Raw genomic sequence first — 24,798 nt, 5'->3', positions numbered from 1 at the left:
TAGGTTGACTCACTTTTACCCAAAGGAAAGCTATTATTTTTAAAGGAAAATTTGTAACACTACTGTAAGCTGAAAAGCCACTTGTATTGCTTGTTGTGAATAGACAGTAACTATAAAAATAAATACAATGAAAGGAAAACCATGTTACTGAATTGTAACTGAATGCTGTGGTCCTCACAATATTCAAAGTCTGAAAATCACACCAGCCCCACATCAAGATTTTTGTTCATGCAATCAGAGGACTGAAAGAAGAAAAGGGAATAACTTTTCCACCAGGTGATTCAATGTTTGTTAACGTACCATGTACGTGCTTCCTAATATCCTCTGAAGTAACTATTTTCTATACCTTGAGAGGCACTGCAAGCTGCTAATTTTAGAGAATCTATACCATCTACCATTTGATTTCTGCCTTTATAAAAGGCACATCTCTGCTAATGCACTGAAGGTGGATGACATTTCTTTCACAATAGGGTCAGTGTGGTGTCAAAGCTTTTCCCCAAAACAAAAAGCCCTACTTTATAGAAGGGAAAATAGTGCCTCAAATGATCCACAAATGTGAGCCAAACATACCCAGCCACACACATTCAGCCACTTGAAAGCCACTTACAGGCTTTTAGATAAGAGGAAGCCAGTTTGATGAGGGGAGTAGTTTTAAACAACTGGCTTGAGGTGCCCAGCTATCTCATGAGATCTGTTTGGGCAAAGACACTCAGCTGGTGTTTGCTGAGCACAGATGGAGATGACCCCATGACATGTCAGGCTTCAGCACAGGTATGACACACACACAAGTTATGTACTTCTACTTCCTCACCCAAAAATCGAGCCATGTGATCTGACCCCAGGGAGGAGTAGTGGCCGGAATCTCTGGGCCAGCACAGGGAAGGACCCGCCAGCCCCGGGGCCCCCAAGCCCACTTCCCACCAACTCACTCCGCAGCTTTGGCAAGTCTTTGCAAGGGCCCTCTCTCCTGCCAGTTTTCTCTTCTACACAGTGGGGAAAAGAGGAAATGAACCAGACTGGGATTTCCAAACTTTGGGAATTGTGTATATTTATAGACCAGTAAAAATTGACAAGAAAATTTAAGCACAGTAGGGTTGTCAAACTCCACCCTACTAAGGAAGGATATCCTCAAAAGCCAACTGTCTTTCACATTATTTTGTTTAAAAAGAGAGAGGACATGATAACATGTACAAAAGGAAGGGTGTAATTTTGTAAATGACTTCTGTTCTTGGAAGCAACGCCTCCATTGCCCTTAGTGTTTGCACTTCTCAGTCAACTGAACTGTTCTCACAGACCAGCAACAATGCCCTCAAGGATTCTTTGAAGCCCAAGGCCTGTGGATGTTTGGAAAACTATGGGGATCAGTGCCTCCTGCCCATGGCCTTCTGCACCCCCACATCCACCAGGAACCCCTGGGCCTGTGCTGCTCCCACCTAACAGCACTCACCTGCAGAGGTGAAGGCAATGGTGAGCGTGGCACTGGTGTAGAGAACTCTGAAATACAGAACCAGAGAGGATGTCCTCAGGAAGAGCAACCCAGAGGGGAAGAGTGGGTAGGGCCACAGCCCTCCCATCTGGGAGTCCCAGGAGGCCAGTCCCTTGGAGAAAGAGGTTAATGCCCGGTCTACAGATCAAAGCCTTGAGTTCTAATTCCTCCTCGCTGAGTGACCTTAGGCAAGGCACTGCCCTTCTCTGGCCTCAACAGCCTTGCCTATAAAAGGAAATGATTGGACTGATGTAGACCCCATTTAAAGTTCAGGTTGCTATGACTTCAGGGCCCTGATCCCAAGGTTATGAGGAGCTCTTGGCAGTTTGGGGGTCTTGTAAGGCCTGCAGTAATAAAAGCAGGGCCCTTGTGTGGTGTTCTGACTCACATTAAGAAATATGTATTTGATTCTTGTTCTCAGTCCCTGACATAGGGTTCCTGAAATGCCTGTACATTCCCAAGTGATAACAGCTCTAAAGGCATAGTTTGTTCTAATGAGGTGACTCTGGGGGTCCCTTGATGGTTCCTGGATGGGGTTCAGCCACCAAAAGGAGCAAGCCATGATCAGAAGCTTGGAATTTTTGGCCCTGCCCTCCCCCGACTTCTCCGGAGAGGGTAGAAGGTCTGGAACTGGTTAATGATCGATTATGCCTAAAATCCCAGTACTAGGAACTTTGGAGAATTTCCAGATGGGTGACCACATCCATGCACCAAGAGGGGGCGAGCCCCCAACTCCCCAGGGACAGGAGCTCCGTGCTCAGGACCCTCCCAAGCCTCTCCCTATGCATCTCTTCATCTGGATTTTCATCTGTACCCTTTATCATAGCCTTTCATAAACTGGTAGACATGTTTCCCTGAGTCCTGTGAGCTGTTCTAGCAAATATTCCAATCCAAAGGGGAGGAGGTCATTGGAACCTCTGATTTGTGGCCACATTGGACAGAATTTGTGGGTAATCTGGGACCTACCACTTACAACTGGCTCCTGAAGTGGGGGTCAACCTCACGGGACTAAGCCTTTAATCTGTAGGATCTGTCACTCTCTCTTGGTTGACAGTGTCAGAATAGAGTTTAATGTAGGAGACCCACCCAGTGTGGGGTGGAAACACACACACACACACACACACACACACACATTTTGGTGATCAGAAATATCAGAAGTGAAGTGTTCTATGTGAAACACAGGAGAGGTGTAGAGGGAGATGAGGACCCGCTGACCCCTGGATGGCCACGTGGTCACCCCTGGTGTGCAGCAGCAGCTGTGCTGAAATCAGGCACTAAAGTAAATGCTATCAGTGGGATTTTGAGGCCGACCCAGCCCCTGGAGAGCGGCTCACTGGAAACATGGAAATGCAAACTGATAAGAAAAAGGTGAAATACACAATCTCTTGTTATTGTTATCTATAATAAATGAAATTTATTTGAAATGAAATTAAAATTAAAATTTCTCTAAAATGAAATTAGGAGTGTGAGGTCAGACCTTGATGGGAGACCAGGTTCTGATTTTGGTCACTCTGAGCTTTGGCCACTAACCTCAAAACCACACCCCAGGGCAAAAATTACACAAGGATAGCAGAAAGTGCTTCTAAGCCCTCTGGTCACCAAGAAGGTGGTTCATGTCAGAGACGGGCAAAACCGGGACACTACTGAGCCCCACCTGGGGGGATACAGCTTGAGGAGTTGCTGTGCTTCCTGAAGAACCTTTATTGGAAAGGACGATGACAGTTAAGTGCTTTGGCTTCTGTGTCTGGTTCTGAACACTGCTTAGTGGAAGAGCGTGTGTGGGTCAGGACCCACAGCCACTATGGAACAATCATGGATGGCTGTACGTGACCCAGACACACAGAAGGCTATGCCTGAGGGAACAGCCAGCTTGGTGGACTGGATAAAAGCCATGAGGTCCATGTGCCCCTATAAATGGAACAACCCAGATGGAGCAGCTGATGCACATTGGATGCAAGCCATGTGGGGATGGCTTTGTGATGGCCAGGATGTTCACTGGCTCAGTACGCCTGTTACCCGGGTCGTGGTGAATGCTGTGGTTAAAGGGCCCCTTTCACCTGTACAACAAGTTTAATCTTACTGCTGCAAAACTGAAAAACAGTTTGGTAAACCTTCTTAAATTTGCTGTTCAGATTCCCCTCGTGGGTCTTACAGATGCTAATAAATATATTAGGTTAATCAACAAGAGAATGGGGAAAGGCAGAGAATCAAGAGATTCTCTTCACAGGGTAATAACTTTTAAATGGTTATTAAGGAATAAGGCGAGTAAAGCAAACATTGATAGGAGTGCAACAAAGAAGAAAAAGAAAGAGGACAGTCACGGGACCCGTCCCAGCAGCGTGGAAATCTTTAGGTGGTTATAAGGATAATGGAGTAAATAAAACAGACACTGATGGGATTAAAACAAAGGTATTAATACAGCACTACCAAAGGTTGGGTGGGCCAAATGGGCCCCCTGCTGGTCCCCCAGCATTAAAGGGCCCCCAAGCAAGTCCAGTCCATGCATCCCAGCTTGGAAAAAATTTGAAAGCCTGAAGGCAGAGATTACAACAAGAAACCTGACCCGCCATCAATTGGGGCAATGGGTAGGCAGACTGATCAAGTTAAAGATTGACCAAGGGACCAAGGTCCCCTGACTCTACCCCTCTCTGGTACCCCTCACCTTGTGCACAAAAGTGGGTAGAATGGTCAGGGGGTGGAGAAGAGGTTTCCAGGACTCCTTGATAGAGGGGACCCACGCACTGTGGTGCTAAAACCCACTGGTGAAGCCCTAACACAAACTAGATTAGATTGAAAGAACCAAAATGTAAGAGCCGGTAAGATTATCAAAAGTTGGAATGTTCAAACTTGTGCCTCTTTTACCTGAAGGTTTTATGAGAATAGATATTGTGTCATACCAGGCACACTTTCCCTACCTACTATCGTAAAACCAAAACCTGCTGATGATGTCCTGAGGCAGCTACAGTTAGGAACCTCAGGGTTGAGGGAGGGAATTATGGGGAAAATTTATAGGAGAATTGGTATGTTTGCACAGACTTTCTGTGAAATGCTTGCCTCTCTTTACCTGATTGCTATGGGGACAGACTCTATCTGACTGGGGATCGCTTCCCTTACCTAGTAAAACAGAAGGCATGTAAACCTGCCTTCAAGCCACATTAGTTGGACATACTGGTACCAGTAAGACTGCCTGAGGCCACAAGGTGTGGAATTGAAGCCCGAGTGCTGGTAGGGACAATTCTTTAGGGAGTAGACTGAGGTGGAGGCACTCACTAGACTAGCGTCACTGCCGACCACCTAGACCAGCCCAGTGGCCAAACCTAATGTTCACGTGCCTTTAAAGGCAGAAGAGTTTGGGTATAAATGAGAGAAGGAAAGACAGTGGCTAAGGCAAGGGAATGAATAAGCGGGTTATGTAATGAGGGAAATTCAATATTACTTTAATACCTCTAGAGAGGCTCAGTGCAGGGGATGATATTGTCTCTTAGCTCGATTATACCAGATGCCTTCCAGGGTGAAGCCATATATTGCTGAGGTCACCCCTGCTTTGGAAACCTGACAGTTGAATGGAAGCCTGCAATCCTACGTGGCCCTGGGAGACATTTTCATATGATATGATGATGGACTGGATGGTTATCAATTACTGAACATGTTTCAGTTAAGGACCAGTATCTTTTGACCTTCGTGATTCATTTGCTCTAAGAGATCTGTGTTTGAAGACCGGGGAGTGGACTGTGATATCGTGGTTTATAATAAGAAACATGTATTTGGTCCTTGTCCTCTGTCCTTAACACAGGCTCCTAAACTCTTATAAATTCCTAAATGATAAAAGCTCTAAGAGTGTCTTTCGTACTAATGAGGCAACTCCTGGTGGGCTCCTGGGTGCTTACTGGATGGGACTTGGTCACCAGACACACCAAGAAGCTTGGAATTTTCAGCCCTGCCATCCCCCGACTTCTCCAGAGAAGGGAGAAGAGCTGGAATCACCTGATTGCTGCTCATGCCTGTGTGAGGAAACCTGTGTGAAATCCCAAAAGCAGGGCTTTCGGAGAGCTTCCAGGTGGGTGATCACATCCATGGGCCAGGAGGTAGACACACCCCACCTCCCCTGGGACAGAAGCTCCTCCTGGGCTCGAGACCCTCCCAGACCTCACCCTGTGGGTCTCTTCATCTGGCTGCTCATCTGTACCCTTTCTCACAGCCTTCCATAAACTAGTAATCACTCAAGTGTTTCCACGAGTTCTGCAAGCTGTTCTAGCATGTTAATTGAACCAAAGTGGGGGGAGGCCATGGGAACCTCCAGTTTGTAGCCAAGTCTGACAGAATTTGTGGGTAACCTGATGCCCTACCACTTGCAGTTGGCATCTGAAGTAGGGGTTGGGGCCAGCCTGGTGGGGCTGAGCCCTTAACCTGTGGGATGTGACCATATCTCTAGGAGGTAGTGTCAAGATTGCATTAGATTGTTGGACAATCACCTGGTGTCACAGAATTGCTTGGTGTGGGAACCCCCACTACATTTGGTGACCAGTAGTGTGGGAATGAGGTGTTCTGCATAACAGTGAAGAAGAAACACAGGAAGGAAGTTTTTCTTATCATACTAAGCCTGGAGAAGAGGGAGGGGCCCGAGGAAGGAGCAGGAAGAGGAAGAGATAGGAGCCAAGGGCTGAGATAAAGGCTTACAACCAAAGGTTTAAGAGCAGGGACTTGCTTTACTCTTCGGCTATTTCCTAGCCCAGCAGTCCCTGTATCTGACAACTAATCTCACACATATCTTCCAGGAGACACCTGCTCTGGGCCCTATCAGCCCCTGGCAGGACAGCTTATCGCTGAACCTGGCCAGCTGCAGTGGCAGTTGTGCAAGCAAATTCATGGCCCTTATCCTCTGTGACTCATGTGCATGGGAAACCTCACCATCTCCCCTCTGCTCAGAAGGGACCTGAAATCCCACCACTGGAAATACCCGGGTGACCTTCCTAACTAAGGCTTTGATTAGTGATGGGTGAGGAGAATGACAATTAATCCTGAGTGACCTGGTGTCATGTCTGCTACATGGACATGAATCCCCAGGGTGAAGGCAAAGGGACAATTTTAAGTTTTGCTAAATTAGTAACCCTGATCCAGTCCTCCCAGGACCTAGGCCTGGATTCTGCTTAACTCAGCACGTCGTATGGAACACACGTTAACATGGAGCAGAGGAAGGAGTTGAGGAAAGGGAAGTTAGGGTGAGGAAAGAAGACCTACAAAGAGTCCACATCCTGGGCTGCTCCTAACAACTGCTGGGGCTGGGGCCGGGGCTGGGGCCGGGGCTGGCAGGACTGCTCAGTCACCTAACCTGAGTTCCCCCGCCCCACCCCACCACACCATGTGAGGCTGCTGCCAGAATTCCTCCTGCTACCTCAGCCCAGGCTGGGCCCTGGGGACTTACATGGCTACGAGGCGGGCCACAGTGGTCTTGAAACGGTCAAAGACGTAGCCGGTGGGAAAGGTCATGAAGTTGTTCATGAAGGACGCCAGGGTAAAGATGAGTGAGAACCTCTCGTCCTGAGCTTTACAGTCTGGAGGAAAGAAAGGGAGATTTCAGGGCCCAAGCTGGATGGGCCCACTTCCCATCCATCCCAGGCTTCCTGCCAGGTGGGTACCCAGCCTGGCTCCCCACTAGGGCAGCCTCTGCCATCCTGGACAGCCTGCCCCGTGATGGAAAGCTCTCCCTTAGGTGAGGTGAAATATGACTGCTCCTTATCATCCCCCAGGAGCTCATACTTCCTTCCCCAGGCGCCTGCTAGACAAGGCTGGGTTGGGGCCGGGCTGACAGTCTCTCCTCTCACCATAGGAAGGCTGGCAGGGAGGGCAGAGGGTAGAATCCTGCCTACCACTTCCTGCTGCCTGGGAACCAGACTCAGCTTCCCAAAGGAAGTCATCACTCCGTACCTGCCTGTCCGGTGGCATTGCCCAATGGCCCCACATTCAGGTCACATAACTCTTCAAAGTAATGCTCAGTTTTGAAGACAAACACCAGCGACGCCCAGCCGAAGAGGACGCCCGCGAAGCCAAGGCATTCCAGCAGCCCTGTCAACAGCGTGGCCACGCGAAGGGGCAGGCCCTGACCCGACATGGTCCGATAAGGAGCCAGTCCTCGAATCCCACTAGGGGCCTCCTGGGCTGACCACAGGGCCAGCAAGACCTGGCGCTTAAGAACCTGGAATGTTCCTCTGGCAGGCCCTTCTGTTCTGGTTGCTCTCTGGTTCTGGGTGTTTCAGGCTTAGGCAAAAACCGTCAGTGGGCAATGCTCTGGATCCTGTAGAATAAGGCAGAGGCTGCTTGTGGGAAAGGCAGAGGTGGACAAAGCATTCGTTGTAGGTAGAGGAAGAGGCCGGCTGTTAGAAACAGCTGCAAAAAGCCTCTCCATCCCAGGGCAGCAGGTGGGGAACAGGCACAGGGCACTAAAATAGTAGCAGCCGCTATGAACCAGGCACAGGAGTGGGGGGACTTCATATGCATCCTCACAACAACCCAGCAGAGTTACTTTTACCCTGTCTTCAGTTTTCTGACAGTGAAGTGAAAGCACCAGGGGATTTTGTAAACTGCCCCAAGATGAAGTCAGTCACAAAGTGGCCAGTCATTTGCCAGAAGTATCCGACTCCCCATGATCCTCCCTGACCCTGGCTAGGCCTCCCAGAACCTGCCCTCTGCTGCCCCTCCGCCCCTCACCATCTTCCAGGAAAGCGCCCAGAAGCCAACCCTGCACGCCTGACTCCCCTCTAGCACCACCCCGGGAGGTACCCCAGGAGTCAGCCCACCTCACCACCCACCCACCCGGCCCGGACGGCAGCCCCCTGCTCTACTGCCATCTGCCACCCTCTGTCCCCATGACCCATCTTCCCCTGCCACTCTGCCTGCTGTCCCTCTGCCACCAGGGCCCCTTGTCCCTGCCCCATTGCCCCTGCCCCACAGCCCTGCCCCGCGTCCTACCGGCAGGCTCGGCGCCCTGAGCTGCTGGGATTCGCGCCTCTAGCCTCCCCTCCTAACCACGTCCCCAGCTGGCCGGAAGGGCCGAGATAAATGCAGCATCCAGGGAGGCCCAGCCCCTCTCACTCTGCCTCACTTCCTATTTCTCCCTCACTCACCGTCTCCCGCGCCCTTTTCCGCAGCCCCCTGGGCTCTCCTCTCCTTCTGTGCCTCTGCCCCGGAGTCTGATTTTGTCTCTAGAGATTCTGGTTCAGGCTCCCAGCATCCTCGCCTCCCTGTCCCCTAACCAGGTCTGCTTCCATACTGTCGCGTGCCGAGGCAGACCCACCAAGATGACAAACTCAGCACACCGAGGAAAGAGGCACCTGCAAACATGGGGCCACACTGCCCCCCGTGCCATGTGTTTACCTTAACCACTTGGGTGGGCGCAGAACACATTTTTCCTCATTTGCCCACCAGCTCCACCCTCTTTTCTGGTCGTAGGCTCCCCGGGCTGCCAGCAGACGCCATGCATAGAAGCAGGAAGCCAAGGGCCAGGACTGGCCAGCTTTCCAGAGACCACTCCCTGGGGAGGTGCCCTGCCCTTTCACCCCCAAGGACCCCTTTGACAACTCCCTGCCACGTGCCCAGATTCTGAAAGCGCTGTCTGCTGAGAAGCAGCGAGCCAAACTGAAAGAAACAAAGGCCTTTATTTGGGGGTTTTACTTGCAATTTGGGGAGCACAGGTACTGGCAGCAACCCAAAAAAAAGTGTCCCACCTGCACAGGGAGGCAAGGGGTTTACATGAGGAAGAGGAAGTGGGAGCAATTACACAACTTGGATGGAGGAAAAGGAGAAAAAAGAATTATTGGCAGGCACCAACAGGCTGGGCTGTTCAGTTGACACTTTGCTCCGCTAATTTATGGGTGCTCGCAAATGAACCTAGACCCGGTATGCCCGGTATGCCTTCATGAAGTACTCTATCTCCGTAAAGTCCATACTGACGATTCTTTTTAATGGTCTCTGTTCAGGTGCCAGTTGCCCTGTGGGGCAGCTGCGTCTGGGAGGTCTCTCCCTGCACTCTAGGTGAAATCTCAGCCTGGACAGGGGAGGGTTCTTGACTCTGCTCAACAAAAAATTATCGAACAGGTCCAACAAGTGTAGGTAAGGAAGGAATTCATTAAAATGAGAGTAGCAGTGAATGGCAGCAGCCGTGCAGGCAGCAGAGAGCAAGGAAGAACAGAGGGAGAAAAGGGAAGCTCATCGAACTGCTTGACACAGGGCAGATTCCTGGCCAACTTCTGAAGCCGGGGTCACCTGCCGTCCGGTGTCCGCTTAGATCTGCATAGCATGGGAACACCTTCCCAGGATTTGGGGGAGCCGCGGCGCACTGGGCGAAGTGAGATTATGTTCTGAGAACTTCCCAAAAGCAAATAAAGGAGATTTTCAAGCAGGCTACTAAAGAGTGCAACTCACACTGCAGTTCTGTCCAGGTCAGCCAGGCGTTGGGAACCTACAAGCCCAAAACAGAGATCTCAGCCCTCCCTATGTCTGAAGTAGGACGCAAAGAGAGGAGACCTGTGCTTAAGCTTAGAAAGCTGAATGAAACAGCAAAATGACAGACATTCACCACTGGAGGTGGAAGTTGGAGAGTTCTTGTCTTTATCATGGAAAAGAGTTCAGAGACAAGTGTGACTGGTTTATGTAAGGAAAATGTATTTGATGTAAGATAGTACACACTCAGATGGGAGTGTGGGCAACCTCAGAGAGAAGGCACGCTTAAGGGCTTAGGACTCTGTCTTTTAAGGCTTTCAAGAATGGGGTGAAGGGGAGGGGAGGGCATAGGCCTGACATGTGGTCTCATGATGTCTATGTTCAGTGAGAGACATTGTCACCACCCATAGTCTGTCTTCTAGGTAATTCTGTAAGAGAAACTTAACACAAGGAATTTCTTGATCCTGTTCTTCTCTGAGATAATGGTTACCCTCAAGCAGTGGGGACATATCATTTAGAACTGCTTGCCCTGCCTTAAGATAGGGTAGGTTATTGGCTGATTACCATAAAATATGTTAGGAATCTTACCTCCTCACTCCCTGGTTTTTAAAATGGAATCTTAGCCCTAAGGTGTGGTCCCTCCTGTTCTTACTATGCTATTTTTATCTCAGCATTTTTCCTCATAGGCAGGAAAAGTTAATCATGATGCTTGTCCCGTGCCCCTTCCCTATGCCATTAGGAGCACTTATTAAAAAAAAACAAAAACACACTCTGCTTCTGGACCAGTTCAAAAGGTCTCTTTGCCCAGTCCAAAAGTTCATTAACTAGAAAGGAAAACAGAGCTTCAAAATGGAGTCTCTCCTCAACATCACTAGTCATAAGGGAAATGCAAATCAAAACCACATTGAGCTACCACCTCACACTAGTCAGACTGGCTGGTTCCAAAAGACAAGAAATAACAAGTGTTGGTGAGGATATGGAGAAAAGAGAACCCTGTGCAATGTTGGTGGGAATGTAAACCTGTGCAGCCACTGTGGAAAGCATTACGGAGGTTCCTCAAAAAATTAAAAATAGAGATACCATATGATCTAGTATTCCACTTCTGGGTTTTTACCTGTAGAAAACAAAAACACTAATTCAAAAAGATACAGCATACCCATGTTTACTGCAGTATTATTTACTATAGCCAAGATATGGAAGTAACTGAGGTGTCCAGTGAAGATGAATGGATGAAGATGTGGTACATATACACATTGGAATATTACACAGTCATAAAAAGGAGCAAATCTTATCATTTGCAACAACATGGATGGACCTAGAGGGTATTATGCTTAGTGAAACAAGTCAGACAAAGACAAATACCATATGATTTCACTTATATGTGGGATGTAAAAAAACAAAGCAAATGAACAAACAATAACCTGGAAACAAATTCATAAATACAAAGAACAGACTTGTGGCTCCTAGAGAGGAAGTGGGTTGGGGGATGGGCAAACTAGGTGAAGGGGATCAAGGCGTACAAACTTCCAGGGATAAAATAAGTAAGTTACTTGAAAAGTACAGCATACGGAATATAGTCAATAATATCATAATGACTTAGGGTTGTAACAGACGGTAACAACACAGTGTAAGCAATTTGTAACATATAGAAATGTCAGATCACTATATCGTACACCTGAAACTATTATATTATATGAAATATTCCTTAGTAAAAATAAAAAATAACAAGCAGGATACAAAAAAAGAAATGGAGTCTCTCATGTCCAGAAATTTTATACAACTCCCACAGAGTCTACCCACCAGGCTTTGTTGATTAAGTATTCATTCATTGCTCCATTTTTTATTAATCAAAGACATATATAATTACCCATCAGAGCTTGTGATCAGTGTGAACAGCCACCCAAACTGGCTGCACTGCTATCATTCCATCCCAGAGCAAGTGAGCGGATGGCTTCCTTGGCCTGTGTGGTTATTTCCCTGTCAAAAGCTGAATTCAGGGGAGAACTTCTTGCATATTCAGTGCAGTCTGCAGACTCCCATGCCAGCCTCCCAGGTTCCCCCAGGGAATAGCTCAAACTATTCCAAGCCCACCCTTCTTTTTTAATGAGGAAGAAATGGAGGTTAGGACAGTGGGAAAACCCAGACCAGGGAGAGTTTTCCAGATCTCTACCAAAACACAGATGCTCAAGGAAGTGGGACCACCCAGCAACATGGGTTGGTGGAAGCTCGGCTCCTACCAGGTACTCGCTATCTGGGTACCAAGTACTCAGTAATCACATGCCCCCAGGCAAGTTCTTTGGCTGCCCGCCTGTAAAACGAGGACTGTAGTAGCTTAATGACAGTAATTGTCACAAAAGAAACGTAAGATGGGTTATGAAGTCCCTACAGGTATGGTAGGTGGTAGGCAGACTGCAGACAGTACAGGGTTCTCTGACTTCCAGGTATGTAACAGAGCCAGAGAAGCAGCTTTGAGAGGAGACTTCAAAGGAACATGTCCAAGGTCACTCTACAAAGTGGCAATGTCTGCCTGACTCTCAAACCTGTGCTCTGAACACTCCCATCATAACATCAGATATGTGGACATTAGAAAAACAAAGTGTTTGTTTTTTTTTATTAATTGGTGGCAAATATAGCAGCCCAGGACAAACAAGACTTCTGATGCAAGATTTTCTATTTTACTGCAAGACACAGAAACCCTGAAATTAATTCAAGCCCTATCTCCTGCTCTGGCTTACATTTTGGTCTCCTGAGGACCTGGGGATCAGTGAGTGTGGAAGTAGCAAGGAAGGAACAGAGAAAGTCAAAGCAAAGAGGGAGATTTTTGAATGTAAATCTGCAGGAACAGCCAGAAAGGCCAGCCTGCGGGTTATCTGTGCATCCAGGACTGGAGCTCGGGACCCGGGACAGGCCATCTGAGCTCTGGCCATCCTTTCTCGTCTCTCCCTTGGTTCTCAGTTCCCTCTACCCAACACCTGCATCCATGTCTGCAGAGGGCACAGTCTCCAGTAACACGACAGTCTTACTGAAATTGCTGGGACAGAGGATCAGAATATTCTCTGAGCCGTTCCCGTTGTATTTGGTTCGAGTTCCAGCAGCTAGTAGAGGCAGACGCTAGGCAGCGCGCTCTCAGGCCTCGCTCTGGTGAGGATTAATGGGAAACTTCAGAGAACAGAGTGATTACAATGAGGTCAGAGGGCACACCCCCTGCCTTCATTCCTTTGTCTTGGCTTCCTTGTTTCCCCTTCACCCTGCATCTTTTTTAGTTTTTTGATTCACTCAACAAATACATGTGGCACACCACACTTTGTGCCAGGGGCTGGCATTCAGGGAGAAGACATTCAGCACCTGCCCTCAAGGAACTCAGTCTCTAGTTGGAGAGACAAAGAAACCCAAAGTTTCTGGAGTGAAGGGATGCTCTCCCAGGCAGAAGCCAGCACAGTATATTCAGAGGCACGGAGCCTTACAGAGCAAGACCATTCAGGAACCAGCGAGAACAGAGCCTGGTGAGGGGCATGCAACACTGAGACTGGAGCAGCCGGCTAAGGAAAGGCATTTGGACTTCAGCCCGTATCAGTCATGTCCTATTGATTGTACCCCTCAGTGTCTCTCCTATCCATCTGCGGCCACTGCCCTGTTAACACACTCATCGTCTCTCACCCAGATGTTACCTGCTTCCAAACCACTGCTGTTCTGTTGCAAGAGTTAATTTCCACAGTTCCTATTTGGTGACGCTACTTAACTGCTCAAAATTCCTTAAAGGCAAGACATCCAGTCTACTGGCTGGTGAGGGCCAGTCCAGGCTCTGGGGATATGAACCATGGGGCCTGATTGCTTTGAAGGGAGGAGGGAGTATAGAACTGGTTCTCTTGCACCCCACTCAAGTCCTGGTGCTGGGTGGGGGGTGGGGTGCTTTTCCTTCCCATTACCAGTATGTCTGGATAGCCAGGATCCGCCAGGGGGATGCTTTCATGGCAAAGGGGTGAGGAGGTGGGTATATTTATTTAGGTCAGGAAAGAGTGGTTTTCCAAACAGGGCAGTATGAATGAGCAGCATGATGCCATCCCCCTACACATGCAGTGGCTAGTCCTCAGCAGGACCCATTCCAGTACAGCCCCCCACCTCTGCACCGACTTGTCTGCTCAAGCCTCCTCCTCCGAATAACCTCAGCCAGGACCTACCCTCCACCCCCAATGGCCACTTTCTGGGCAGGGTCCGCATACCCTTTCCTGCCCTTTACCCCTGTCCAACTTTTTCTATGTGGATAAGCTGTGAGCCGTTCATATAAAGAAAGGGCTTTGATTTCTGATATGCCAAACAAACCAACAAAACAAGTAAACTTTGTGTCCTTTCAGTATCTGGGCTCATACAAATCATAGCTGGTTTTCCCAGCTATGGTCTAGAGTGAGGTTGTTCTGGAATCAAATGGTGAATGCAAACATTTTCTCTTTCATTTCAACTGGGGAGAAAAATGCTAATCATCTTGAGGCAATGCCAAGAAAAAGAAGAAGAAAAAAGGAAAGAAGGAAGCAAAGAAGGGAGGGAGGAACAGAGGGAGGAGAAGGAAGGAAACCACGCACTGATATGAGACCAGTGACTGACCTTGCTGATCTCTCTGAGCTTCAGTTCTCTGTAAAATTGGAATCAGGTTGCTACATTGGATTAAAGGTACTGTGAGAAAATCACCCAATTAGTGTACTAGTTAATTAATAAATAGCAGTTATGTTTGGTATCAAAAATTAATTTCTGGTAAACAAAGAGGAAATCATGAAATCATATTTGAGAAAGATTGCAAAGTGCTCCTAACCTAAAGAATAAATGAATGAGAAAGGAGAGCACTATGTAATGGTTGAGCTCAGTCATCTGTTTCAGAAGTTCATCCCAGAAGACTGATCTCTAGGGGGCATCCAAACGCACCTTACGTCACCCAGGGGACCTCCCCCACTTGACTGGGCCTGTCCACAGCAGGCAGGGGCCTGGTCGATTGCCCTGGGGGCCGTGGGAAGGAGGTCTGTTCATGAGCTGAGTGGACAGGAGGGAGCAGGATCCTACAGCTGGACTCTTCAGGGTGTCCCCGGTGCGTTCAAAGCGGTTCTGACAAGGGTGGGGAGCCATTCCATAGCCCTGAATGAAGATGGAGCCTCCTTGCTCTGGGAAGACCTTTCTCTAAGCAAGGGTGACCCCAGAAGGATGCCCGAAGAGGCGCCGGGGAGAGGCGGCTGTTCCACTGGGTCAGGTCATCCGGCCAACCCTGGAGGGTGCCGGAGTCAGCAGGTGCCACGGCCAGATCAGCCTCTCTTCCAGCGAGCTGCCTGGTCAGCCACAGGGAGCTTCCAAGTCAGTCCCTGTGATAGAAATGGGAGCCCTGGGCCCCACCCACTCAGCCTTATGAGCCTCCTGCTTCTCATTTGCTCTCTACCAGCTCTGATTCCATGTGCATCAAGCAACCGTTTATTGATAACTTGACTTCCTGCCTACACTTTGCCAAAACAGAGCCCTGAGTATACTGACACTTCTGAGTCTCCAAAGCTTAGGGCCAGGCTGCAGAAGGCTGTCAACAATGAGGCATACCCTCCCCTGAGACAAATAAAGAGTCAACAGTATCTGGTATTCATTGAGGGATGACCGTCTAACAGCCACTATTCTAAGTGCTTGCTCATTCTTTCACTGGATCTCACAACAATCCTTTGAGGATAGATGTTGCTATTAGCATCTGCTATCTGAGCCAACTGAGGCCCAGTGGGATTAGGTAACTCCCCCAAGATCACACCAGTACTAAGTGGCAGGGCTGGCATATAAACCAGATGCTCTGCCTAAGGCTGATGCCCTTACAGGACTCCTGGAGAGTGGGGTCCAGGGCTCCCCAGCCTCTCTGAAGGGGTCCTCCAAGCACTGGACAGAGATGAGCTCTGGAATTGGGTTGATAAGGGGTATCAATTATTAGTCATAGGACAGGTGTAGGTGCCCCTTCCAGAAGACATCATGGATTAGAACAGGAGAGAAGCATTTCCTCCCCACCCAGCCACGGGTCTGTGTCTCCCAGCCTTGGTTACCCAGCCACCACACCCGGCCACATGCACATCGATGAAGAGGAAATGGATCCAGGGGGAGGAGACAGAATTCCTGAGTGAAAAACAGGATTGTTTAGATGTACAGCTCCCCAAAGATTAAAGAAAAAAAAAAAGAAAAGAGAGAAAGAAAATATGTGGGGCCAGCAGGACACTCCAGTTTTGTTATGGAGAAAGACCAAGGAAAGCAGGAAGAAACTGGAACCACTTCCATTATGCTCACAGGTGGGGGACAGAGAGTTTGGGAACTAAGTGGGAGAAGTGGGGAAAACTGGGGAGAGGTGGGACCTCCACCTGCCAGGAGAGCACACCTACGATAAGACCCCCGACGCCCCTCTAGTGTGCCCAGCTGTCCCTCCCTACCCTTTCTCCCTGCATTGGCCAGAATCAAGTTCATGGTGAAACTAGAGAAGGCCCCATCACATCCGTGGGCAGAGCACCTGCCTGGAAGCGAGCGCTCCTGCGTCTGGAGCACGTAAGCTGGGCAATCCTGAGCATCTCTCCCTTTGGGAAAGCTGTGAAGCATGAGCTGACCACCCTCAGCCTTCGTTGGCTGCCATGCTGGGCCTCCCTGCAAAGACTGTGGGGTAGAGCAGGCTGCCTCCAGATGCTGCCCTCCTCTACCCTACACAGAGGAGGGCAGAAAGGCCTAGATGGTGTAAACGCCCTGGGAGTTTCTGCTTGGAAGCTGAAATGGCCTGACAGTGACTCAGAAACCACAGAAACTCTTGAGGCTGATGGGTTCTTATAGATTGTACAGGCAGCTCCCCTCGCAGGCTGTAAAACCACAGGTCAGGCTGTGACCACACTCAAGGAAAGAGCCACATACTGCAAGGAGCTTCCTACCCTCTAAGTCTTAAAGCAAACGCGGGCCCCGCTGGTGCTCCCTTTAAGACAAAGTTACCTCTGGGGATCAGAACTGAAAGGCAAGTTCCACATGTGAACTTCTCCTAGAAGGCTCCTCAGTAAAAAACATCATTTGGGGTATGACTAATGGCAACAGTAATGATGACCATTTACTGAGTATTGCTTATGGGCCAGGCATATGTTAAGAGCTTTATCTGTTCTATATATAATCACTTCCTCCTTACAGCCACCCCATAAGGTGGCCACTGTCAGTATGCCCACTTTAGAGATGAGCGACATGAGGCCTAGAGAAATGAAGTAACTTGGCCAGTCACACAGTCAGTAAGTGGGACACAGTAAGTGGGAAGAGACAGACTCCTAATCCAGGGAGCCTGCTTAGAGCCTGTGTTCTAACCACCCTTTTATGCTATAGTTCCTCCTCCAGGAAGCCTTCCTTGATGCTCCCTTCATCCACCCAGAAGTCCTCTCTCTGTTCTCTTTGATCTCACAGCATACCTTTTCATACCATTCTTCGGACATCTCTCTTATATAACCTTGATGATATAGCCTCCCCAGCCTCTCCCTGGGAGTTTAGTTGTTGTGTTAAGGAATGGGGGAAATGACCTACACTAAAAAAATTCATAAGAGAGAGACTGATTGATAAACCCAAAATGCAATTTATTAATTTACACTGAGAAATGAAAAACCACCCAGCAGACAGGAATGCTGAGGTTGACTGGTCAGCACAATCTCTTTCAGGGAAGATAGACTTTTGGGAAAGGAAATCAATACCAAAAGGTTCTTTGTTCCGTACAAAGTCAGAGTGATGGGAGTTGATGGATTGACATGTGGGTGAAGCCTCCAAAGCCGTCTACCTGCCGGGGGGCCAGTATATGGAAGGCCCCAAGTCATATGGTGGCCCTCTCCTCTGTGGAGCACTGGGTTTATTTGGATCCTAGAGAGATCCTTCCTTTCTCACTACATTTACCCTGGTCCTGGCTTTTTTGTTTGCTTGTTTGTTTAGATTAATTTCTGCTTATTTGACAGAACTGAAAGGCAACTTCCACGGAGATCCACTGAAGAAGAATCAATACATCCTAGCTGTACTGCCCTTCGCAAAGCCTTGACTTCCATGTTGTCACTTCCTCTTCTCACCGCCTTATAATGGAGGGGACGGCAGGCAGTGGGAAACAGGGCAGCCAGACTGCCTGGGTGTGAATCCCTGCGGGTCAGCATCCCCATCTCTAAACCGGAGATAATAATAGCACCCACCTCATTTGTCAAGATAACTCAATAAGTTAATACACATAAAGTGCTTAGAACAGTGTCCGGCATCTAGTAAGCACTCTATACTTGTTAGCAATGATTAATAATTCATGTTATAGATGAAAAAGCTGAAGCCCAGAGAGCTAAAAAGTCAACTAAGATTATAAGATCATACAGCCAGTAAGTGGCAAAGGTATGATTCAAAATCAAACGGGCTTCCTTCAAGTGCCAAGTTCTCTCCCCAAGCCAGTTTCTTATCTTTTATCCTTCCTAAGAATCCCAAGGAGATCTTGTTCTAAAATACAGATACCCACTCACCCGATCAGATAAAATGGAAAAGGATGACAATCTCAAGGCGTGGTGGGGACCCAGAACAACAGGAGGGAGTGAGTAGAAACAATCACTGTGGAAATGTGCTTGGCAGTTGCTAAGTGGGTTAAACAAACACGGATGGCATGAGCCAGGTTCAGCCAGGGAAGCGAACCGCTATACATAAGGATTTGTCGTGGGGAGATGGGCTTACTCAGTGTGGGAGCTGGTTAAACAGTCTTGGAAGGCTGCTGTCTTTGGGTGTCATACTGGGGACAGACGGTGGGTGTCAAGCAGAGGACATCAAGAACGAGCTGGACCCCATAAGCCCCAGCTGGAACCCCACAAGGATGGACTGAATCCCTGAAACAATTGTCAATTTTTATTGCTTCTCATTGATGATGTGGGTATTTTGCAGAAGCCAGGATCTCTCGCATACACACCTGGCCCAGGAGGAAACACCAAGCGGGGAACCAGCTGCTCCTTCCGGCCAACAAGATCCGTGTCAGCAGATCGGCCACAACATGTGTGAGCTACGGAGTGGCTGCTGCTGCCCTTCCACTCTCCAAATCCTCTCAGGAATCTCCCTAGTGGCCCACCCTACCCAGAAACATACTAGAAAAGGGATCCAGCCTAGCCAAACGAGCCCATTACACGGCACCACTTGTACCCTAAGATCAGGCAATACTACCCTAGATATTTACCCAAGAGAAATGAGTGCATATGTTCGCCGAAAGACATGTATAAGAATGTTCATTGTAGTTCTATTCATACACAGTCAAAAACTAGAACCTGCTCAAATGCCCATCAATAGTGATATGGATGAGCACATTGTCTTCTCTTCATACAAGGGAACGCTGCTCTGCAATCAAAACAACAAACCACTGGTACACACAACACAGACTAATTTCACAGACATGATGTTGAGTGTTGAGCAGAAGAAACCAGCCACAAAAGAGTATATAATAGACAATTCTATTTGTGTAAAGCCCAAGAACACACAAAGTCAGTTGTTAGGGGTAAAAATCAAAAAAGTGGTGGATTACACACAGCTCCACTCACATGTTAAAGTTCTGTGGACTATGCATGTAAGGTCCTAGCCCTTTGCTGTGTGTATGGTAGACCTTCATTTAAAATGAAATGCAGATTCCTGGGTCCCACCCCCAGAGAAACCTGATGACTCTGATGCAGTTCAAGGACCACTCGGGAAAACTCTGCCCTGTGCCTCATCCCTTCTTGAATTTGCTCCCCATTCCATACAGTCAGTCATCCTTGAATTCATCCCAAAACCAGCTTTTCAAGGAGAGAGAACATCCTTCTTTAATCCTACTTCTCTGGGATTTGAAAAAACAAGTTCCTGTTCAGAGTCACCTGAACCTGGGACTTAAACAAAGCTCCTTCCAAGTAAGGCATCAGAAGGTGCGTTAACAGTGTCTGACGTTGAATCACTCTTGGTTTTAAGATGCCAAGTAGCTTAACGGTTTCCTACTTCCACAGCCCATTCCCTTGGGAACTGCTGAGAACTGGAGCTGTCTCTGTTTTCCTCTCACTTTCCCACATCTCAAACACCACTCAGCTGCCCTCTCCTGGTGGGAACAGGCCCAGTAAGGCTGTCTCCATCTCGGAGAGCTGAGCCTTCAGGGACTGGAGGTTCTCGCTCCCTGAGCAGAGGGGCGTCCTCCCTGGGGAGAGCTCCTGAAGGTCTTAAGACTGCTGGACACAAGTGGCCCAAGCTTCTGCACAGATCCCAATAAGCAAAGTTCCCTTTCCTCTCATGTAAGACACAGACGTACCTGTGGGGCCTTGGCACCAACGAGCACTCATGTCCCTGTGTCCCCTTCTGAGCCTCAGTCTCTATCCTTCTGACCTGAACACGGGCATGGATGCCGCTTCCTGGTGGAGAGAAGAAGCATCCCTGCCTTTACACGGTTCTCCACAATTTGCCAAACAGAACGCTTCCCCAAACTCTCCTAAACACCTGCCCCACCAGCCAGAAGGGATGCCGGCAGAGTCCTTCGGGAAGCATTTGGTTTCAGAGTCCCCAGTGAGTAGCAGAGAGCCCCAAAGCTGTTATCAGCTGTCCATCAGCCCACACCTGATAGGTATCTGGGCTCAGGGGAAATGACACCAAAGAGGTGCCATCGACAAATTAAGTGATTAGGCTCCAGCCCAGCACCTGAGAAGGTGAGAGGGGCAGGGGTGGGGCGGTGATGCTCAGACTCATGGCCAGAAGAGTTTCCAGAAGAGCAGGCTGAGAGTCCCTTCTGTGCAGTCTCACTCTGCCACCAGATGACAAGTCAGCCACAGAACCCCCAGAACAGGCCCGAGAACAGGCCTCTGAGCACTGAGCTTGGGCTAGTTGTTGCCTACCTACCTCATCCTACCACTCGCCCGCCGATAGCATCGGTCTTCAAGCCATCCTAAGGTGCAAAGGAGGTGTCTGACGTCAAATTTGGAAACAAGGAGGCCCAAAGTAAGCAGGGGATGGAAGAAAGCTGACAACAGGGCTCCCAGAAGCAGGGCGGGCACACTGACCAGAAAGGGCAGCAGAGGTGAGTTGACCCCCACTGAGCTCCATGCGTAGCTTGGTTCATACACGCTGGTGCTGATGGACTGGGTCCACGGAGGAGCTAGATGTCCCAGGGTGGCATACATCACCGGCATTGTGCACCTGCAGTTCTCTGGGATTGGGGCCCAGGAAGGCCAGGCTACGAGAGACTCTGGTTTTAAACCCAGCAAACAGGAGGCAGGGCTAAGGCAGGTTCACACCTGGAAGAGTGCCTAGGGTGGCCGGAGAGTAACCCCGAGGGGAGCCCTGGCTGGACAGTGCTCTTCAGAGGGACACACCACCTGGGCTGATTGCTGACCCAGCACTGAGTTCCTTGTCTGGATTCCTCAAGAGAGGAGACCCCAAGAAAATGGAAAGAACAAGACTGCCTTGGGACTTTTACTAGGGAGCTTCAGTGTCAGAGAGAAGAGAGCCCTTCCCTGCCCATCCAGGACAGAAGCACTGGTGGGAAGGGGCAGTGAGCATCAGCCGGAGAGAGCAATAATGGGTATGGGTGCACAGAAGCCTTCTCGGGGTATATTTGGGAGGGCTCTGCCCCACTAAGTCTACAGGGTTGAAGCCTGGGAGTTAAAGGAAACCATTATCTTTTTCCAAGCCTGTGATGTCCAGCCCTTGTCTACAAGAGTCCCTCCAGCTCTGGGACACTCTCCCTGTGTGTCCTTGAATAAGTCCCTCCTCCCCTGAGTCTCCTCCTCACCCAGAAAAGAGGAATTAAATTGCACTGTGCTCCCTCCAAGGGCAGCACATGGGGTTTGGAAACCCTTGCTCTGGAGCCGTGTAGCACCAGCCCTGCCCGCTCCATCACTGCCAGTGTACACAGGCCGGAGAGCATGGGCACTGAGGCAGGGGAGAGCCACTTGCTACCCCTGCTGTCGGCTGTCTGTGCATCACTGCTGAGCTCCAAGGCCCTGGGAGGAGCTGTTCTCTCCCTTTATTAAAGTGACCTGAAACCTTAGACAGGCTGCTGGGCTCCTGGCCTCCCTTCTCCAGTCTGGGACCTCTGTGCTCAGCCTGGCTCTTGCTGGAAGCTTCTCTCTCCCTCACTTCTTCACGCTCACTTCCTGAAGGACGCTGTCCCAGATTCCCAGGACCCGCACCAGTATGGTACTGATGCTCTCATACTCCAAATGTGCCTCATACTCCATCACAGAACTTATCCTGCTTATAATTACATATTTGGGTTTGCAATTACTGGGCCTGTGAGTCCTCCCCCTACCACTCCTCCGTGCAAACACTCCCCAGCACACAATGGAGACAGCAACCTCTAGTCATTTCTTCTACAGCCATTTATTGAGTGACTGCTGGGTGCCAGGGGCTGCAGATACATCAGTGAATAGAAAAACAAAACTCCCCATTCTCATGGAGTTTACATGCTAGTAGGAAGAGACAAACAATCAACAATAAACCTAATAAACAAATAATTCACATAGCATGTTGGAAGGTTCTGAGTCCTGAGAAAAAGTTAAAAAGTAAGGCCTGATGTGGGAAGATGTCAGTGTCAGGTGGGAGTATCATGTACAGGGTTAAGCAGGGCGGTCGCAAAAGGCGTGGGAAAGGGGAGGCACGCAAGGACTTGGCAGAGAGCGGCCAGTCACTGCTGCATTTCCAGCCCCTCACCCCAGGCGTAGCACCCAGTACTCATTTAATAACTTACTAAACAGATGACTGATGGTTGGTCTTTCTTCAGCTATGTTTAATGTCCAGCTAATACACTGCTTCCTGGACCTAGGGTGGCCATTGTGGTTGACCCCTCCCTGCAAGCATCTCTGCCCCCCCACCCCCAGTTCAGCAATAATGTGACTCAGGACTTGATCCCATCAGCAGGGCGGCCCAGAAGAGTCCAAGATAATCGTGGTGGTATCACACTCCTTACCAGAGACTGACTGGGGAACCCAACTTAAGTCAGTCCGCATCCATTATCCTCCAGGTGATAATTATTTGTCACAAGAGGAGTCTGACCTAAGATATCCCAGAAAGAAGGGGAAGGCTTCTAACCCGTGGCTGGGGAAGACCTGCTTTCTCCTCCTGAAGACAGACAAGCATATGTTGAAGCCAGTTGGGACTGAGTTTTCTGTAACTTGCCCCTGCCACCCCGGTACTGTACCTGAGGAGGGGCCTTCCTTCCAGCCCCACTGTGTGCTGTTGACCTCCTGTTGTCCTGTCCTACTTCTGCACCACTGACACCAGCTCCTTGACGCTCTGTCACCTGTGAAGTACATATTATCCCCATCTTAGAAACAAGGAAATAAGAGTCCCACAGAGGTGAAGTAACTTGGGCTCAGCGAAGCTACTGAAAAATACCTCGACGGAAAGCCTGCCTCTGAAGCCATTACCAGCTGCTGGTCAGAGAAGGGAGAGGATAAAAATCTTCCACTGAAGAGAGAGGGTCCCTAGCGCTGCACACACAGGTGGAAGAGGCCTTGAGGCCCCAACATCTCAATGCCTCCAGTCTGGGTCATGAACCCAAAGCTCCACCTGCAGCCTGGCTATTCCCCATTTCTTAGGTAGGTCTTGCCTCGGGCAGGAAATTCCTCTATTTTTAATTTTTAATTTTTAATTATTTAAGAGGTAATATATACACAGGTTTTTAAAAAACAAACGGCACAAAAGGTTACATAGTACAAAAAAAGTCTCCCAGGATCTGGGGCCATGCATAGGCGGGGCCGCTGTGGGCTCACAGGTGGGGAGATCTCTTACTCACATCCACAAACCCTTGCAAGTACCTGAGACTCCAGTACAGTCTGCTGGCTGGACAAACACCACAGAACCGCCAGCCCTTCCCTCTCATCTCAGCCAGAGTCCTTCCATTACAAAATTCTGGGCAGCCTCTGTTACCTGATCGGTGTCCTTCCAGAGATAATCTATGCATTTATCAGTATGTGCCTGTATAATTATCTATATTTCATCCCAGGGAGTTTTGACACAAATGGTAATATACTATTACAGTGTTCTGCACTTTGTTTCCACTTAGTATCTTAGATCTTGTTCCATATAAGAACAATGTTTGTTTTCATATTCATTCTTTCTGAGGACCGTGTATGGATATACTGAAATTCAGGTAACCAGTCCCCAATTGATGATATTTAGGTTGCGACTATTACACCTGTGTGTACTGCATCATGCGCCACCATACATGAGGCTGCACTATCAACTGACAGTAGTCTTGGTGGAGGTATTTAAGAAAAACTGCAGGGTGGTTTCCTAAAATGTGGATTTTGGGGTCAATAAGCATGTGCGTTCTCAAATTAATAGCTGTTGTCAAATGGCCTTCCTGAGTGGTTGTACTGATTAATGCTCCCACCCTTAGTGAGTGAATGCCTCTTTTTTCCCACCTGGAGAGGCAAAAAATTTGTAGGCCCACTTTAGAAGATATGGAGGAAGGAAGAGTTGGCCCCCATCATTAAACCCCATCATTAATACGCCCGAGGATCAGAGTAGTAAAATAAAGCATTTTGGCATCAAATAGTATTAGACTTGAATCCAGGCTGTTACCCAGTGGGTGACTTGAGCAAATGCCTTAAACCCCTGTGGGTCACAGTTTCCAAACACATAAATAAGAAATTAAAAATCATATCCATTTCACAGGGTCATTTTAAGGAGCCAATGGTGAAGTTTCAGTTATGTAAGATGAATACGTGCTTGAGATCTGCTGTATAACACAGTGCCTCTGGATAGTAATACTGCATTGTACCCTTAAAAATCTGTCAAGAAGGTAAACCTCACGTTGTGTCCTCACAATAAAATAAAAAGAATTGTTTAATGTATATGTGTTGGCCCAGAGATGATGGCAAAAGAGCCAATAGAGATGATATACATATAAA

At 48.8% G+C, this 24,798-nt stretch overlaps 1 protein-coding gene across 3 annotated transcripts in view; it reads right to left on the bottom strand.

Annotated features, from left to right (window-relative positions):
• The window catches only part of SLC43A3 (solute carrier family 43 member 3), a 31,296-nt gene extending 10,992 nt beyond the window's left edge, over positions 1-20,304 (bottom strand). Inside the window, exons 1-3 of one of the 3 annotated variants that reach the window (XM_057507064.1) lie at positions 20,202-20,304; positions 6,909-7,038; positions 1,448-1,494 (exon numbers count right to left, since the gene is read on the bottom strand). In XM_057507064.1, the coding sequence (XP_057363047.1) occupies positions 1,448-1,494; positions 6,909-7,038; positions 20,202-20,232 (208 nt within the window). In that variant the 5' untranslated portion in view covers positions 20,233-20,304. Of the gene's footprint in view, positions 1-1,447; positions 1,495-6,908; positions 7,039-7,411; positions 7,915-8,857; positions 9,018-20,201 lie in introns of those variants that run through there. The other 2 variants (XM_036880490.2, XM_036880489.2) reach the window with 2 other exon arrangements.
• Between the last annotated feature and the right edge of the window lie 4,494 nt (positions 20,305-24,798).

This window comes from Manis pentadactyla, chromosome 9 (genome assembly GCF_030020395.1).
Source record: "Manis pentadactyla isolate mManPen7 chromosome 9, mManPen7.hap1, whole genome shotgun sequence".
NCBI classification, from domain to species: domain Eukaryota; kingdom Metazoa; phylum Chordata; class Mammalia; order Pholidota; family Manidae; genus Manis; species Manis pentadactyla.
This window is presented reverse-complemented; position numbering and strand designations above follow the sequence as displayed.